Here is a 19086-nt window from a genome sequence, read left to right as displayed (position 1 = left end):
TGGTCCCTGCACACACACATGGGAGACCAAGAAACACCAGGCTCCAGTCTGGCCGAGCCCTGGCCATTGCAGCCATCTATGAAGTGAATCAGCAGATAGAAAATCTCTCTCTCAGTCTCTCCCTCTCCGTAACTCTGACTTTCAAATAAATGCATAAATACAATCCTGCATGAGGCTGTGTGTGTGTGAGCAAGGCAGAGACCTAACCTGGAGAAGATGTATCTGGTTCCATTTGACTTTTTGCTTTTAAATTCGTCATTCCTTCTATGAAAGGCAGAGACAGAGAGAGGTCTTCCATCAATTGATTCACTCCCCACATGGCTGGGTCAAGTCAAGGTCTGGGAGCCTGGAGCTCCACCCAGGATGCCCAGGTGGCAGCAGGGACCCTCACACTTAAGCCATTCCCTGCCATCTCCCAGGGTGGGCATCAGCATGAAGCAGAAGTAGAGGCAGGACTTGAACCCAGGCTCTCCTATGTGGGGTGAGGACATCTCAAGCACTTTCTTAGCCATTGTGCTGAACGCCCGCCCGCTCCCAGTCCTGGCCTCTTGAAGACCCGGCTGCAGGGTGCCCCCTGGTGGAGATGTCGCTTCAAAGACACCACAACACCAGGATCTGCTGGTGCCTGGCCCCCATCAAACCCTTCATGATGTCACCTACTTCTCCCCAGTCTATGAAGAGGAGGGGAGGATCGTGAGGGTCTGTCTGGAACTCCTGCAAGGGGCTCCATTCCACAACACTGCCCACCTCCATCCGCTCCCCGCCAGCTTCATCCCCACACGTTCCACTCACCGAGTGTTCACTGCAGTGCTGCCTCCCTCCCACCCTAACCCAGGCCCCAGACTCAATATCTTCCTTTTCCTGCACTGGGGACTCTCCCGGATCTGACCTATCCCCCTGGCAGCTTGACAAAATGCACAAGGTCTGAGCAGTGCTGGGAGATTCTCCCTGTTGCCCATCCTCAGCACCCTGGCCCGTGGAAGCCCACGCTGGGCAGGCACCCATGGACCTCACCTGGTCCCACACGGCCATCTGCCGGTTGTTCCATCGGGACGTGCCTGTGGACAGCAGCTTCTTCAAGTTGCCCAGGAACAGCACCTTGTTGGCTCGATGCCCCTTGTAGCTGGCTTCCTGGGGGGTGGGGGTGGCAGCAACAGGTGCTGTGGTCAGCACTGGGAGGCGCTGGGAGGGCACTCCTGTGAGGCAGTGCACAGCCTGGAAAATCCTCCCAGGGACACCACCTCCAGAAAGCCTTCCAGGATCTCTTCCCTACTATTTGTGCAGAGAGTGCTAATAGCCCCGGCAGTGCTAACTGATCAGGCCAGGGGTACTACATCCTTAAAAGCTGCTGGTGGCATCACTGCCCTGCTCTCAGGTCCCTCCCCCAGTCCCACTCGGTCCCCCGTGCTCCTGCTCCTCGGACCCCTCCGGCTCCCTGGTGTGCACCTGGAGGACGGTCCCCATTCGGGGATCGAGGACCCGAATCTTGCGGTCTTTGCAGGCGGTGGCCAGCAAGCTGCCGTTGGTATTGAAGGACATGGAAAGGATGACATCCTGATGACAGGTGATCGTCCGCACGGGACTCATGATGACCGACTCCTTCGTATCCAGGTTCCAAACCATCACCTGCATGGTACAACACAGGAGGTGGGAAGCCCTTAGAGCCGTGGCTACTGCCTGCCCCTCTCCCTGCCCTGCGGTCAAACACAGGATCCACCCCGCCCTCACCAAGCAGGCAGCCGGGAGAAGAGCCCAGCTGGCAGTCTGGCCAGGGAGCATCAGTTCGGTTGGTCAGTTGGGTTGCAGGCTGAGAGGCTTTGCCCAGCAGGAGGGGGATCCCTGGGGTGGGGCGGGCGGGGGGAGGGCAGGCTATCTAGCAAGGGTAGGAAAACACCATCTGGCTCGGTTTTGTGCTGGTGGAGCCCTGGGGAGGGCGGTCAGCTCATCCAAGGTCTGCCAACAGTCGTTAGCAGCGGTTCCCACCTGGCATGGTTTAACAGAGCTGCTGCCCGCAGTTGCACAGGCTCCTGTATACTTCACTGTGTGCACACTCCCAGGACAAGCCCCATTCCCCTGCCGTCTAGCAGGTGAAGAGCACCCCCTGGAGGCAGGTAGAGCACACTGCAACCTGCAACACCCTCACTTGCAGAGACAAGCACAGGCTTCCACTTTTACCTATCGCCACTGCTTCTGCAAATCGCCATGCAGAGAGAAGGCAGGAGTCCAAAGCTCTGACTCTCTTCAGGTTGGGAAAGCGAGGCCCAGAGGCAGAGCTGGTTAGAATGCAGCTCTCCTGGACAGGGCTTTCACCATCCATGGGGGCCCAGAGCTCCCCAGCAGCCAGTGGAGCAGAGAGCAGACCCTCAGGCAGGATACGATGGCTCCAACAGCATCTCCCAAAACCCAAGCCAGTCCTGAACTCAGAACATACGCCTGTGTTGGACACCAGCTCTCACAGATGGAGTTAGCTCAGATGAGGTTGCAGGAGGTTAGGAGAGGACCGGTGGTTGTTGTGGGGGAAGAGCCATGTGAAGATAGCCTGGGGCCCAGCGATCAGACAAGATGGCCTGAAGCCACAAGAACCCAGAAGGGGCAGGAGGGCTTGTCTGGGCTGGAGTTGATGGTGTAGGGGGTTAAGTCACTGCCTACCACTGTGGATTCTGTATTGGTTTGAGTCTCAGCTGCGTCTCTCTCAATCCAACTCATGCACCTGGGAAGGCAGTGGAAGATGGCTTTGCCACTCACAACTTAGGAGAGCTGGATGGAATTCCTGGCTCCTGGCTTTGGCCTGGCCAGCCCTGGCCATTGCAGTCATTTGGGAGTGAGCCAGTGAATACAGGGTCTCTCTCTCTGTAATTTTGCCTTTCAGATAAATATTTTCTTAAAGGAACCACTCCCACCTGCTCAGACTCATGTGGGATGGTGAGAAGGAATGTGTTTGTAAAGACAGTCTCCAAAGACAGATGCCTGGGCTCACCTTGTAGTCATAGCCGGAGCTGAAGAGGATGTTGGCGGCTGTGGGGTGCCACTCCACAAGGCCCACCCTGCGCGAGTGGCCCACCAGCTCCTTCCTGTAGGCCGTGAGGTTTTTGGAGAGCAGCTGCTTGGGGATGGCCCAGACCTTGATCTGGCAGGAGAGGAGACATAGGGAGGAGATATGGCCCAGGAGGGCAGGGTCAGTTGGGGCCATCTCCCTGCCTTCCCAGCATGGCAGTGCCAGCAGGTGGAGTGGGCAAATGCTCTCCAAACCCACCTCTCCTTAGGTCAGGGCCGACCTGGGCTTTGCATCCAGGTCCCCCAGCCAGGGCAGAGGTGAGTTCACATTTCCCTTGGGGGATTCCTGGCCAGCCCACCACGGGCAGGTGGATGGGCATGGGCCTGTCTCCCCACTGGGTGCCACAGCAAAGCCACCTTCCCGCCCAGAATATCCCTGGGGACAGAGTTCTAGCCCTGGCTCATCCTTAAGGCCTGGGGTAGGAGTTGAGCCAATGCTGTTTGATCAGGGCACCAGGGAGCCAGAACAGGCTCTGGAGCAACAGCGCAGGGCAGGGTCTCCTGCCTGCTTCAGATGGGACATGGAGGAGGAATGGCCAAAGGCCAGAAGGCCAGGCTGGGCCTGCCCGCAGAGCAGTAGTCGGAGGACAGAAAGAGCTGTCCGAGGCAGAGCAAATGTCTCAATCCCAGAGGCGGAAGAAGATGCTGCAGAGTGTGCCCAACTGCAGCTCCTGGCTGCCCCAGGGTCAGGCCTTCAGGCCCCCTGTTAGTCTGGTCTACCTTTCTCCTGAGAAACACAGGTTTTACAGGTGGATGCTTTTAGCTCTCAGCTCAGCAAATATTTACTTCCTGGTCGCTTTGGATCTCACACCAGGAAGCCAAGCCCACAGGCATGCAGCCAAGCTGCACAGGGATGGGTCTGTGAGGGCAGCAACTGGGCAGGCCTGCTGGCGTCCCTACACAGCCCTGGAGCAGCAAGAACCCCAGGGCCAGAGGTTCTTCTCCCCACAGACGCAGCCTGGCCCACTGTCCCCCCAGCAAACACCCTCAGTACTATGGAGACCGCACACAAGTCCTCCGAGAACACCTCACCCCCACTGTGTGTGAGATGTGCATAGTGTTTAAGGACCACGGTAAGAATGCCCCTTGCAGCATCAACTAGTTCCCCAAAGGGTTCACTGGCACATTTTGCCCTATGAAGCTCATTGTTCAGGGCAGCACTTGGGGCACGCCTCCCCATTCCCAATCCTACAGTTTTCTGCAAAGATCAGTGGCGGGTGGGCCCATGAGCGGATACTCACCGTGGCATCTTCAGAACAGGAAGCGATCTCAAAGTCATCGAAGGGGTTCCACTTGATGTCTAAGACGTTCCCTCGGTGCCCACACACCTTTGGGTAGTGGGGGTCCAACTTTCCTGTCTGCAAGACAGGGCCCAGAATTATCGGGGAGGGGGTTCACTGGCTTCCGGAGGGTGGGTCAGTCAGGAGGCAATCACTGAGTAGACAGGAGGACGGAAGGGGCCAAAGTGGTGTGACTCCGGGCCCTGACAACTGCTGCCCCCCCCCCCCGTGTCATCCCGGAGGCAGTGATGTCACTGCTCTGAGCTTCATCCAAGGAACCTTGGAGGCCACAGCAGGTGTTTCACAGGCTGGCGTAAGGACCACAGGAGGGGAGAAGAGACCTGGGGTGGCACCACTGCACCGCAGGTGCATCCATTATACAATAGCCAGTGGGAATGGAAAATGGGGCGGTCCCTCAGGAAAGCAACACTAGGGGACCTTCATGGGGCTACACCCAGCGTTAACACGGGTCAGCAATCCTATTTCCCAAATAGCATGCGGACACAACACTGGCTCAGCAACACTCACATCCGCACCACTCCTAACAGACAGAAGGTGCCCATGGCCATCAGGTAATGAACGCGGAGACAGATTTCATCCTGATGATGGAATATTATTCAGCCAAAAAAAGGTACTAATGCATCTATAGCACAAATGGACCCCATAGACAGACATTAGGGCCAAGAGAAAGAAGCCAGAACCCTTCCACCCCTAAAAAATCCCCAACCCCACATAGTGCATGACTGTAGTGGGAAGATGCACTGTGTGGGGGTTCCCTGGGACTTGCTCTGCAGACCCCTGATGTCCCTGAGGACTCGCCAGAGGAGCTCACACACAGAAAAGGTGGGAGGAGGGGTCACCTGGGAGCAGGGGTCACCTGGGAGCAGGGAGAGGGGCCACCCGCTGCTCATGGGTATGGAATTTGATTAGGATGATGAAGCTGTGACTCGGGAGTTACACAGTGGTGACAGGGACGTGCCCAGAGCCACTGACTCACACCTTTGGAAATATTGTTCTATGGTATGTGAATTATGTCTCTGTGGCATCACTCAAATGTCATAAACTTCACTCCTTCTGCTTCCTGTCTGAGAATTCCTGAGCAGGTGCCAGGAGGGGCACATTGGTTCCACAGCCCCGGGGAACTGAGATGCCAAGCTCGACATGGATACACAGGGCCAGACATGGAAACAGTGATCAAACCATTCTGAGCAGGAACCAAACCCTGCCCCTTCGGCTGCCCTTTTCTTAAAAAAAAGATTTATTTATTTATTTATTTTTATTGCAAAGTCAGATATACAGAGAGGAGGAGAGACAGAGAGGAAGATCTGTTCATTTATTCACTCCTCAAGTGGCCACAATGGCCAGAACTCAGTTGATCCGAAGCCAGGAGCCAGGAACCTCCTCTGGGTTGCCCATGCAGGTGCAGGGTCCCAAGGTTTTGGGCTGTCCTCAATTGCTTTCCCAGGCTATAAACAGGGAGCTGCATGGGAAGTGGGACCACCAGGATCAGAACCAGCGCCCATATGGGATCCCGGCGTGTGCAAGGCAAGGACTTTAACCACTAGGCTACCATGCCGGGCCCTGCCCTGATCATTCTTACAGCCAATCGAAGGACATCTGAGGACGCTGGCCAACAGGCACTGCTGGCTCAGGCCATGTCCTCCCCCAGCCCAGTGCCTAGGGGCTAAGTCTGATATGCGTGATATGCTCAACTCAAGGTGAGCAGGAGAGGCCAAGTCCTCAGCGTATACGATGACAGTTCTGGGATTTAAAGGACAAGAATAAAGTGGACTTGGAACAGACAAACCCTCTGGGCGCCCGTCCCAGTTCCACAGAGACTTCCAGAGAGCACTTGTGGGTGACACAGAGATGGTGCCCAGAGGGGACCCCGGCAGGGACATACTGGTGATCTCTGATTTTAGCTAATCAGGCTGGAAGTGGGAGCTGCCTGGAGAATGGACACACACACACACACACACACACACACACACACACACACACACACACTCTGGTCACCCAGGCAAACTAGCCAACACAGACAACCAGAGCCCCCTGGTGTGTATCAGGCGGCTTGGTCCCAGTTTTTCCTGTGGAAATACCCTGCCAACTCGCTCTCCCCTGGGGAGAACAGTCTCCCCGCCCATCCATCCTGTAACCAGTGTGCACGTGCATGGCCGGCAGAATGAGAGTGTCGCTGCAGGCCGTAGGCGGGACTTCACTGAAACTGACAGCATGTCTGGATTATGTAACGGATTAATCCCATTTCCAGGAACCCTTCAGCCCTTGGGGGTAAAGGACTGACAGGAGTGTCACCTAACATTTTATGCTTCAGAGCAAACATCATACCTGCACAGAGGCACTTAGAGAGAGTGAGAGAGGAGAGCATTTGGACTTGTGTTATTTGCTAGGGAGGTGCAAGGGCCCAAGTTCCACTTCTTTCAAACAGCTCGCTTGTGCCCCTGCTGCAAAACCCAGGCCTAATACAAGGAGAGGCGCCCACTCCCTGCCCCCTCCAGTGGGCTAGATTGCAAAGCCAAGGTCTCCTGGGGACTAGCACCCTAGTCATGGACCTCACCCACACTGATCGTGGAGTGAGCTTTCAAAAGCTAACATCTCAGGGCATTGTGGGGCAGTGGGTTAAGCTACTCATATCTGCAATGCCAGCATCCTATAGCAGTGCTGGTTGCAATCCCGCCTGCTCCACCTCTGATCCAGCTTCCTGCTAATGTGCCTGTGAAGGCAGTTGAAGATGGTCCCAGTTCTTGGGCCTCTGCATCCATGTGGGAGACCCAGATGGAGCTCCTGGCTTCTGACTTCAGCCCTGACTGTTATGGTCATCTGGGAGTGAGCCAGCAGATGTAAAATAATACCTCTCTCTCTGTAACTTTGCCTTTCAAATAAATAAGTAAATATTTAAAACGAAAGTAAGAAAGAAAAAGTCCCAGCTGCTCATTTTGGATACATCTCCCTGCTAACAGCCTGAAATAGTAGCAGAAGATGGTCTGAGTACTTGGGCCCTGTAGCCATATGGAAGACCTGGAAGAAGCTCCTGGCTCTTGGCTTTGGATCAGCTCAGCTCTGGTCATTGCAGTCATTTGGGGAGAGATCGTCCAAATACATAAATAAGCAAATATATAAATAAGCTTTTCAAATACAGAAATAAGCAAATCTTTTCAAAAAAATTACAGCATGCTGTGTACCTGACTCCAATTTTGCAAACCTCTTTATCTCTGTAAAATAATGGTTTCTTCTTGAAGGATCATTGTCAGGGTTAAATGAGATATTGTCTGTGAAAATCCATACAGCACTGTGCTCGGCAACAGTGGCTGCTGCTACAAGTACTCATGCCCGTGTCTGTATGTTAACACAGAGAAACTGGAAGGAAATCCACCAAGAGGTTAATTGTGGTGATTTCTAGGTCATGGAACAGATGAATTTTACCATTAAAAAAAAAACTGGGCAAATTTTGCAATAGAAAAATACATTTAGAAATCTAACTACTGTAGCCAGTACTGTGGCATAAGCCGGTAAAGCTGCCACATGCCACATCGACATCCCATGGGGGTACCAGCATGAACCACACATTCTCTGCTTCCATCCCAGCTCTCTGGCCTGGGGAAAGCAGCAGATGATGCTTGGTCCCCTGCCACCCACGTGGCAGATCTGAAAGAAGCTCTTGGCTTCTAGATCCAATCGGCGTTACCTCTAGCATTCTGAGGAGTGGACCAGTGGATGGAAGATTTCTATCTCTTCCTCTCTCCCTATAATTCTGACTTACAAATAACACAAACCTTAAAAAAAAATTAAAAACTACTGATTTTGTTTTAGAAAGATGAGAACTTGTAGCATCAGACAAAAATCTGTTCTTGCAGAATCCCTAGAGACCAGGAATGACAAGTTCACAGCCGAGCTCTTTCCTCCTATTCCTGTGGCAGGCATCCCTAATGGGTCACAGTACTCCCTCTTGACCCTAGACAGGGGGACGTCTAGACTGGAGGAGGGACATGCCCGAGGTCACTGGGCAACATGGAACAGTTCCAGACCTTTGGCTTGGGCAGTGTGAAGCTGTTGTTTCCCTGCTGTGCTCTGAGGGCGTGCCAGCCCTTGCTGGGTCAGCATCCTGGCCCCCTTCCTGCACACAACCTTGCCCTTCTCTTGGATCATTTCTAGGGTCAAAGGGCATGAGCAGGTCTGAGTCTTTTGCTAATGACTATCAACAGCTTCTCAGGGCCAGAGCCATGCTCTAGTTTCTGTACCCAAGAGGAACTGGCAAGAGGCCAACTGCCCAGGCAGGGTGGGGGTACCCAGTCAGACCCAGACCTCCAGTCTCCTGCTGAGCTGCGGCCACAGACTTGGGGCCAGAGCTCCTCCTGGTCCCAGACAGCCTGGGGGACACCAGATGGCCAGGCCTCCCCCGAGACCACCTGGCACCAGCCAGCCAGTCTGCTGGGCTCTGGCTGAGCGGCTAAAAGCCCGTCAGCACTGGCCCAGCTATACTCAGGCCCCTCCTCCCACCTGCACACATGAGGCCAGCACTCCTTGAGAGGCTGATGCCACTGAAAGCTTTCTATCAGGGGCTGTCCACCTGCTCCCCTCATGCGCTGCATAGAGCCCTTGTATGGGCGCAGGGGCTAGGCTGTTCAGACTGGAAGGGCACACCCTCCATGTCTCTGGGGTAGATGGTGAAGACTGGATGTTGGGGCCAGGGAGACTGGCCAGGGCCAGGATGGAAGAGGCTACAAGGTCCTGTCATAACCTTCATCACTCATAGGAGCCTAGTCCCACACTGAGGTCAGTCGATGCAGCCACGGCCTCCAGGGATCCTCCCAGCGTCTGGGAGGACAGGTGGCCAGGCAGAACATGATTTTCAGGGGCTGGAGTTCTGCTACCTCACTTCTGACTGTGCAACGCCAGGGAGGAAACCTCGGCTTTCTACACCTCAGCTCTGCCCATCTGCAAAATGGCCATAGTGGCAGGTGCTCACTCACAGTGTGTGTGCGTGTGTATGGGTAGGACTTAAGATGGCAGCAGGGGGCCTGGTGAGTTCCAGGGCCGCGGCCAGCATCAATCCCTCCCGCCTTATCACAATTGCTCAAGACGGCCAAGCCAGCCACTTAGTGTGTCTCAGAGGCATGGCATAAGGCCAGGCTTCTGCACAGGATCGTGTGTGTGTGTGTGTGTGTGTGCTGTCATCACCTGCCTCACCATGGCAATCAGGTGTTGTAGGGGAGCTCCCCTGGGAACACAAGGATGCCATAGCCCTGACCCGGCCCTGTTCTCACACCTGTCAGGAACAGTGTCAGGGAAGTCATCATGTGCCAGGCACAGGGCCAGATACTTCCCACACTGCATCTGTCCCTCCACCATGCCCAGCAAGAGTTCCCATCAATGCTCACAGCAGCTGGGGCATCAGAGAGGCTGACCCTTTCAAACAACACACTGCAGGGCCAGAAGGGCCCACCCACTGCCTGCTCAGCCTCCTGCTGTCTTCTCTACTTTTGTGCCTGGCCACATGCCAAGTGCAGGTGGGGACAGAAATGAGACCCTCCAGGTCTCCACTCTGTTGGCCCTGCCTGTGTGGTGCACAAGCCGGGAAGTGGACGTACTCGGGGCTTAGAGACATTGGGGAGGAGTCCCATCTGGCTTCTTGGAGAAGCAGGACCATAAATTACATCTGCAAGATAAAGACTTTGATCAGGCCAGGTGGAGGGCAGGCACTGAATCAGAAAGGCAGGGTCACAGGCAGTCAGTGAGGAAGGAAGGTTGGGGACAAGAGGCCAGGCAGGGAGCCCATGACAGCCGGCCAGGGCTCATGGCTGGGTCCAGGAAAGACATGGGAAGAAGGACAGAGGAGCCACTACCAGATTGTAAAGGAGGCAGAGAATGGGAGATTCAGGGCCAGAGGGTGCCTAGGGAGGATTGAGGGCAGTGGGAAGGGAGCAGAGGAGTGCCTCTCTGGTCTTGGAGATACCGCTCAGGAAGTGTCTCCCAGGAGAGCTCAGAGGAGAGTGGGCAGGGTTTCCTATGGACCCCGAACCCGAGTGTGGTTCCGTGGCAGCCTGATTCATCATCTCTGGGAATGGGGACTTTACTGCACCTGCAGCACTCAACAATCCCAAGGAGATGCTCTGGTCCCAAGACCAGAATGGACCCCAAAGCCCCTCCTGTCTTCCCCCTACCCCGACTCCCCACTTCCAGCTCCTTAGAGGCTGGAAGTCAAGTATTTGTTGCCAATGCTGTTGGCCAGACTGGAGAGAGAGAGAGAGAGAGAGAGAGAGAGAGAGAGCGCCTTGGAACAGGAAGTCCCTGTCCCAAGGTCCAGAGGAAAAGTCAGTAAAGACAGCAGGCCTGGGCTGGGGACAGCTTCACGACTGGCTGGGACAGCCTCCTCCAGGGGCAACTGGGTGTCTTGTTGGAGCAGGGAGTGGTACAGCCTGATGAATTGGTGTGGCTGCTGAGAGTACAGGGAGACATGTACCCCCCACTACCAGGCATCCAGAGGTCAATGTGTTCGGGCCCTGGTCCCTGTGGGAGCCCCATCCACACCCAGCAATATTCCAGGGCCCACTCCTAGGGTTCTGTCCTCTCACGCCCCACATCAAAGTCCGCATTCTACAGCAGAACAGTGGGGGTGGTGGAGCCACACGCCAGGCTCAGTGCCCCTGGATCCAGCCCTGTCTCTGACAGCCACTCAGGGCAGACCTCTTTTCCCTGCCCTTCCTGCTGCCACCTTGTCCCGGGTCCCTAGGGCACGGACCTGGGTTGCCAAGGCTACAGGGCACAGTTTGCAAACCTCACTGGGTTCTCAGCACTTTCCGGCCACCAAATGCAATAAGGGAGGAACACCTCTCCCATCCCCAGCACACACACACCCTGCTACACTTCCCTTGGGGATACCTGACACCGCCAACACAGGGCAGGGTGGCCTTTCCACGGTGAGGTACCTGGCCCCGCCCACATTCACACTCACATGGTCCCTGGCACCTCAAGGCCTGCCGTGGAGGAGGTCCTTGGTAGCTAGGGTGGCTAGGGGGCTGGTATGAACCAAGCCCTACCTCAAAACCACAGGGCCATCCAAAGGCAGCAGCAGGCTTTGGGACTAACCCTGGGGGTCCCTGCTCAGCTAGCAAGCACCTGGTACGCAGAAGTACCGCCCTGGTGGACCGCTGTGCAGTTTGGATGGCGAAACCTGTCTCATTTCACACTGCCCCTTCCCCAGCCTTAGAGCATTCCAGTTCTCCATAGAACACAGCTCACCCTGACCCTCAAGGCCTGTCCTGCTCAGGCTATTCCCCTTGGCCCAATCTTCCTGTGTCCTCGCCCCCTTCCCTCCTACTGCCCTGTCACTGATGTGCTCCTGGCTTCCCGGGATGAATGGCTATTATCAGGTGATGGGTTTGGGCAGTGGACATATATGAGCGCCAATCCATCTTGTGCCCATCCCATGGGAGAACAACATGCAGCTTCTCTTTGCACTTGTCCCCACCCCCCTGGTTCTAGCAGGGCTGAGTCAGAGTGATTAAAGGACTCTGCTCTGGGATGGGTCCTGGGAGAACCAGGGCCCTGGGAATCTGGGGAAGGGAGAAGAAAGGGCCACGCCAAGAATACAGTACATACTTCCGTGTATTTAGGTCATTAAAATTTTGTTTTGTATTTGTTTGAAAAAGAGAAAGAGTAGTGTGTTCTCCTCTCTGCTTACTCCCCAAATGCCTGCATCAGCCAGGGCTGAGCAAGGCTGAAGCCAGGAACTGGGAACTCCATCTAGGTCCCTCAGGTGGGTTGGCGGGAGCAGGTAGTGGAGCCTTCATGACTGCCTCCCAAGGTGTGTGGATTAGCAGGCAGAAGTCAGGAGCACCGAGCCCAGGCCCTCCCATGCGAGGTGCAGGTGTCTTAACCGCTACACTGAATGCCAGTCCCTGCTATTCCTGATGGCCAAGGCATTCGTCAACACTCTGCCTTAAGGAAACAGGTTGGCACTTTCCAATGGACACCAATGTGGGCAGGACTGGTGGTGCGGCTTAGTGAGTTAAGACTCTGTCTATGATGCAAGCATCCCAAGACTGCCGGTTTGAATCTTGGCTGTTCCATTTCCAACCCAGCTCCCTGCAAATGAGCCTGGGAAACAGTGAGGATGGCCTGAGAACTGGGACTCTGCCACCTTTGTGGAAAGAGCTGGAGGGAGTTTAACATTTCCAGTTTCATCTTGGCCCAACTCTGGGCATTGCAACCACCTGGGGAGTAAACCAACGGATGGAAACTCTCTGTCTGTCTCCTTCTCTCTGCAACTCTGCCTTTCAAATAGATAAACACATCTTAAAAAAAAAAAGCAAGAAGGCATGCCTACAATGTAAGGATACACTTCAATAGTAGAATGATGGACATGTGACTGCTTATGAAGGCCTATACTACTGTAATAATATGGGGGAAATCAGTGGGGAGAGGGGATGAGAAGGGGGAAGGGGAAATCATAGAACTGCATTATAAAATAATAATAAAAAATAAAATATCCAAAAGGAAGGCATTTTTAAAAAAAGCAAGAAGGCATCATTAGTAATACCACCAAAAATGGGGCAAACAGACATCAGATCCCCAGATGAAATGGACTGAGACGGACATACCATCACTTATGTAATATTCTCGCCAAAAATACACCGAAGAATCTGAACACAAGGAGACAACCTAAACCGTTCAGCTTTAGAAATGCGCCACAAAACAACAGGCCTTATTTGCTGGCAACATGAAAAGCAGGAAATGAGGAAGACTTGAGAGAATGACTACAATACATGGTTTGACTTGGATTCTAGCTCAGAAAACACAATTGTTGGGGCCAATGTAGCCGTGCAGAAGGCTAAGCTACCGTTCACACCCCATAGTGCAGCACCTGTTTGAGTCGGGGTTACTCCAGTCTAATCTAACTCCCTGCTAATGCACTGTGAAAGGCAGTGGAGGATCATCCCAGTGCTGGGGCCCCTGTCACCTATTTGGAAAACACAAATGGAGCTCTGGGTTCCTGGCTTCAGTCTGGCTTAGCCCTGGGTGCTTTAGCTATTTGGGGAGTGAGCCAGCAGATAAAGGATCTCAATCTCTCTCTCCACTTTTTGCACTCTGCCTCTCAAATAAATAATACATCTTAACAAAATCCTACCTGTTATCCAAGACAACACAATCTTAGGACAACTGGTACACTTGAATTTGGGCTGTTTGTTATAACTAGCATTGTGTCTGCACAGGAAGTTTCCAGATGTGGTCCTATTGTGGTTACCTAGGGAGAACGTTCTAGACATACCACACACACACACACACAGACAACTGTAAGACCTGGCAACACGCTAGAAACTGCTGAACCGTAATCAGGAGCTCATTCAACTATAGTTGCGCAATTTCCTGTAGCGTTGAAATGATCTCCAACTAAGGGTTGCCGAGGTTGTTCGCTGGCGTGGTCTCCTTTCCACGCCTGCTCTGTGGAGATTCTTTGCCTGGATATGGGGCCCTAACAAATGCTTCCTCTGTGTCCATGGAGATGACAATATGGTTTTCATCTCCTGTTACCTGTTAATGTGATGATTTCCCTTTATTGATTTACTAATTTGAAACCACAGTTGGTTTCTGGAATACATCCCACAGAATATGTCTTTTTAAATTCACAGTTAGATTCTTTGCTGGTAATTTGCATTTAACGCTAGGAGTAAGATGTGTATTTTTCTCCTTGTCCTTGTTCTTGTGTGTGTGTTTGCTTTACTTTTCCCCCATGACACAGTTCTATAGGCTCAGGGATTTCCTTTTTTTTAATGCAAGACAGAAAAAAAAGAGACACAGAGAGAGACACATAGGTTACATCTGCTTGTCCACTTCTCACATGTTTGGCAACAGTCTGGTCTGGGCCAGGCCTGGAGCCAGGAGGCAGGAATTTCATTAGGGATCCAAGTACTCGGGCCACCAGGAGGTGTTTCCCAGAGTGTGTCTTAGCAGGAAGCTGGATGGGAAGCAAAGGCCGGACTGTATCTGAGGCACATGGAGAAAAGATGCAGGGGATAAGCCCGGCGCAATAGCATAGTGGCTAAAGTCCTCGCCTTGCACGTGCTGGAATGCCATTTGGGTGCCGGTTCTAACCCTGGCAGCCCTGCTTCCCATCCAGCTCTCTGCTTGTGGCCTCGGAAAGCAGTTGGGGACGGCCCCAAATCTTGGGACCCTGCACCCACATGGGAGGTCTCAAAGAGCTCCTGGCTCCTGGCTTTGGATTGGCTCAGCTCCAGCTGTTATGGCCGCTTGGGGAGTGAATCATCAGATGGAAGATCTTCCTCTCTGTCTCTCCTCCTTTCTGTATATCCGCCTTTCCAATAAAAATAAATAAATCTTTAAAAAGAAAAAGATGCAGGGGGGTGAAGGGCTTGACCAGTCCTGTCACTCGCCCCCGGCTTCATATCCTGAGCTCCTCAAGGTGAAGCAGAGTAGTCCCTCCTTCCTATCCTTGGAAGATTTTATAAAGGATACACAAATCCCTGGAAAGTTTTATAAGACTTGCTTAGAAAACCATCTTGGGGTGGGGTGCAGAGCCTTTTTCTTTTTATTAAAGATCTATCTATCTATCTATATATATATATATATATATTTTTTTTTTTTTAACTGGGAAGGAAGATCAGATTTAGAGACAGAAGAAAAGACAGAAAGATCTTCCATCCACCAGTTCACTCCTCAAGTGGCCACAATAGCCAGAGCTGAGCCGATCCAAAGCCAGGAGCTAGGAACTTCTTCCGGGTCTCCCACACGGGTGCAGGGTCCCAAGTCTTTGGGCCATCCTCGACTGCTTTCCCAGGCCCCAAGCAGGGAGCTGGATAGGAAGTGGAGTACCGGGACATGAACCAGCACCCATATGGGATCCCAGTGCTTGCAAGGAGAGGATTAAACCACTGAGCCATCACATGTCCCTGAGTCTTTTTTTATAAGCATATGATACACAAGACGGATACAGAGTACAGAGGATGGACGCATTCAGTTGGCTGAATTTTTGAGAAATAACTGCCCCCAACTGCTACTTTCCTGGGTCAAATCATGAACCACCTGGGAACTTCCTTCTGAGATCCGTTCCCATCAAGAGGTTCTCCCACCCGTGGGAGAGGAGGTGGACTGCCTACTTGTTGGCTTCCACAGTGTCCCAACCTGCGTCTTCTTTTACTACGTGTTCATGTGTTCATCCGTTAAAGGATGGTTTAACATAGCCTGCTTTTCGTTTCAGGTAAATGGAACAACTGAGTGTGTAATGGGTCTGGCTTGTACATATGTCCCTCGCCAGCAGGATGTAGCCACGTTTGTCCAGGAGTTTATGTCTGTTCTTCACGTGGTTGTTGGTATTCAATAGTACAGACACACAGGGTGAGTATCTCTTATTCAAAAGCACTTGGAACCAGAAATGTCTCCCACTGAAGAGTATCTGCACATACGTAATGCACTGTCTTGGTGACAGGACTCAAATCGAAGCACAGAATTCACTTGTGATTCATCTACGCCTTATATACTCAGCCCGAAGCAGATTTTGCATAACAGTGTCAATAATTTTATGCATGGGGTGGCTGGCATCAAGTGAGCACTGCTTCCTGTTCTGTCTGCTCCACTTCCAATCCAGCTCCCTGCTAATGTACCTGGGAGAGGAGCAGAAGATAACCCAAGTGCTTGGGGTCCGGCACCCAAGTGGGAGCTCCATGTTCCTGGCTTTAAACTGGCCCAGGTCTGGTCATTGCAGCCATTTGGGGAGTGAACCAATGGATGGAAGACCTCTGTAACTCTACCTTTCAAACAAAAATAAATCTTTTAAGAAATCATAATTTTATACATGAGACAAAGTTCCATGGTGTAGAATTTTCCAAGGTGCAATGTCGGTGTGCAGAAAGTTGAGGATTCAGGGGCACTTCCAATTTTCCTCTTGGGGATACTGGAGCTGGCAATTTCAGTCTTGGATATACAGGTTTTCCAGGTTTTCAACACCACAAGCCATGTTGTCAAGTCCAGTCTTGCACTTTCTGCCTGGACCTGGTCTGCGCTGGTTCACAAGCAGGTGGCAGTTTCTTTTCCAATTCACACTTCCACCTGCTCTTGATGCCCGTGATCATTAATTGCCCTTGGACTGGCCCCTGTGCAGTGGAAGCTCAGTGTAGTTTACCAATGAGAGTGAAATTCTTTCAGAGGTTTCCCAGTCTTGGGAGATTTCTCTGCTAAAACGTGCCATTCAGGCTTTTTATTGTTTTTATTTATTTATTTTGGCCTGCGGGAATCCATTTTGTTTTAAGTTTCTAAAAGACTTATTTACTTCAAAAGGCAAAGTGATACATGGAAAGGGAGAGACACAAATAGAGATCTTCCACCTGCTGGTTCACTTCCCACATGGTTGCCATGATGAGCGCTAGCCCAGGTGGAAGGCTGGAATTTCATCCGGGTTTCCCACGTGGATGGCAGGGGCCCCAAGCACTCAGGCCATCTTCTGCTGCCTTCCCAGGTGCCGTAGCAGGGGGCTGGATTAGAAGTGAAGAGGTAGGGACTCAAACACAGGCTCGCCCAGGTAATGGCAGTGTCACAGGTGGCATAACCACCTGCATTACAACATCAGCCCCAGTGGTGGTCTCTATTATGAATCCAAAGAAATAATTCCCTGGTCATGCTTATCATACAACTAACCTTTCCCGTGTCACAGCTTGCCTTTTTCATATGTTACTTGCTACGAGGATTTTTTTTTTTTTTAAGAGGCAGGATAGAGACAGAGAGGGAGGCAGACAAAGAGTTCCCATCTGCTGGTTCCCTCCCTAAATGCTTTCATTGGCTGGGACGGGGTCCCGCTCAAGCCAGGAGCCAGAAATTCAATGCAGACCTCCTGCAAGGGTAGCAGGCATCTGATTACTTGGCCCATAACCTGCTGTCCCTCAGGCTGCACATTAGCAGGAGTCTGGCAGTGAGAGGTGGGACTTAAATGCAGGGATTGTGCAGGAGTCTAAACCTGTGTCTTCATTGCCAGGCCAAACAACTGCCCCAAAGGGGGATTTTTATTGCTCAACGTTTAAAATTCTTCCAGGGCTGTTTCAGGCTGTGCACTTCTACTAGAATCAGTATTGACAAGTTACATTTTTAAAGGAACTTTCCCCTATTCTCAGTGCTTCTGAATGTGTTGGGAACCTCTTCCAGGTCTCCCTTGTGGGGACAGGGTTCCAAGGCTTTGGGTCATTCTCCACGGCCACAAGCAGGGAGCTGGATTGAAAGTGGAGCAGCCGGGACATGAACTGGTGCCCATATAGAATGTAGGCACTTGAAGGTGGAAGATTAACCAGTTGAGCCATTGCGTTGGCCATTTCTTGCTCGATTTTAAGACACTGTTGTTCTGTGGTTTTTTAATTCCTTAGGTTAGCCGGGCCTTTTGTCCTTGCTGCTGGCCAGTCTCCCCAGTGGCCTGTGTATGCCTCTCTTTTAAGAACCAATTTTTGGAGTCCTGTGGTGGAACAAGTTATTTGCTGTCAGCAACAAGAGCATCCTTCCTGTACAACGCTGGTTTGAGTGCCAGCAGTACCACTGCCTATCTAGCTCTCTGCTAATAACACTTGAGAGAGCAGCAAAACATGGCCCGAGCCTTTGGGGCCCTGCACCACATGGGAAACCTGGAAGAAGCTTCTGGCTCCAGCTTGGAGCTGGATGTGCCCAGCTTCAGCTGTTGTAGCCATTTTGGGGTGAACCAGCAGATAGAAGATCTCTCTCTGCCTTTCAAATAAATAAAATCTGTAATAGTAATAATTAATAAAAGTAAAGAATCTACTTTGGGCTTTCTCGATCTTCTCTAGTTATCTTTATGTTGTCCTCTGTTGAATTTGGCTTTTTATTATCTTTTTCCTGGAACTTTCTGGGGGTTTCCTCTGGGCTTTTTCTCCCTTCTTGAAGAGACTGGCTGGCCAGCAGCATACAGTCTCCTGACCTACACTCCCCTGGAGGCCCCTTCCTTTGCAAGCTGTGAGTCCTATGAGGCTAGTCATTATCAGTCTCACGGGAGAGGATTTCTCAATTTTCACTCTTATTTCGACTTTAGCTGTTTAGCAATGTTGTTTTCAAGTTTCCCAAATGCATGGGGATAGAACTTTGTCTTACATTATGCCTGTCAGACTCCATGATGCTGAGATCAGAGTCTAGCGTAGGGGGCAGGAGGCACCCTGGTGCAGTGGGGTAAGCTGTCACTTGGGGTGCCCACATTCCATGTCTGCGTGCTGGTTCAAGTCCCAAGAACCCCATGCTTCTGACCCAGCTCCCGCCAATGCACCTAAGAAGACTTGAGGGCCCACGAGCTTGAGTCTCTGCCACCCGTGGGGGAGACCAGGACAGAACTTCCAGTCCCTGGCTTCAGCCTGGCCCAGCCCCTGCTCCTGTGGTGAACCAGCGAATGGAAGATCCTGGCTCCCTCTCCCCTACTTCCTGTCATCCCACCTCTCTCTCTCTACCTCTTTATCATTCTTGAAAATAACAAGTTTTTAGGAACAAAACATTTCAAGCCACTATGATGATGTTAACCTATGAGGTCTTTGGACAGCTGAGGTGCAGACACCTGTGTGGGTCCCTCTGTGAACTCCCACACCCTTGATTGTAGCCCAAGGGGATCCCAGCTACAAGGCATCTGCTCTGCAGGGGCCTCATGTCTGCTCCTGCAGCTGACCAGAGGCACTGCCAGCTGGGGGCTATGGGAGCCTTGCAGCAGCCATCAGGGGTTCACCCCAGAGGCAGGGATTTGGGA

General features: G+C 52.3%; 1 protein-coding gene across 1 annotated transcript in view; it reads right to left on the bottom strand.

Moving 5' to 3' along the window:
• The window catches only part of CORO2A (coronin 2A), a 55253-nt gene that overhangs the window by 9193 nt on the left and 26974 nt on the right, over positions 1 to 19086 (bottom strand). Inside the window, exons 3-6 of the mRNA XM_041004678.1 lie at positions 4296 to 4412; positions 2978 to 3127; positions 1447 to 1626; positions 1015 to 1131 (exon numbers count right to left, since the gene is read on the bottom strand). Coding sequence (XP_040860612.1) covers positions 1015 to 1131; positions 1447 to 1626; positions 2978 to 3127; positions 4296 to 4412 — 564 coding nt within the window. The remainder of the gene's footprint in view (positions 1 to 1014; positions 1132 to 1446; positions 1627 to 2977; positions 3128 to 4295; positions 4413 to 19086) is intronic.

Source organism: Ochotona curzoniae, unplaced genomic scaffold, assembly GCF_017591425.1.
Source record: "Ochotona curzoniae isolate NIBS_2020 unplaced genomic scaffold, NIBS_Ocur_1.0 scaffold_3208, whole genome shotgun sequence".
Classification (NCBI taxonomy): domain Eukaryota; kingdom Metazoa; phylum Chordata; class Mammalia; order Lagomorpha; family Ochotonidae; genus Ochotona; species Ochotona curzoniae.
The sequence above is the reverse complement of the archived record's forward strand: the minus strand, read 5'-3'. Positions and strand labels throughout refer to the sequence as shown.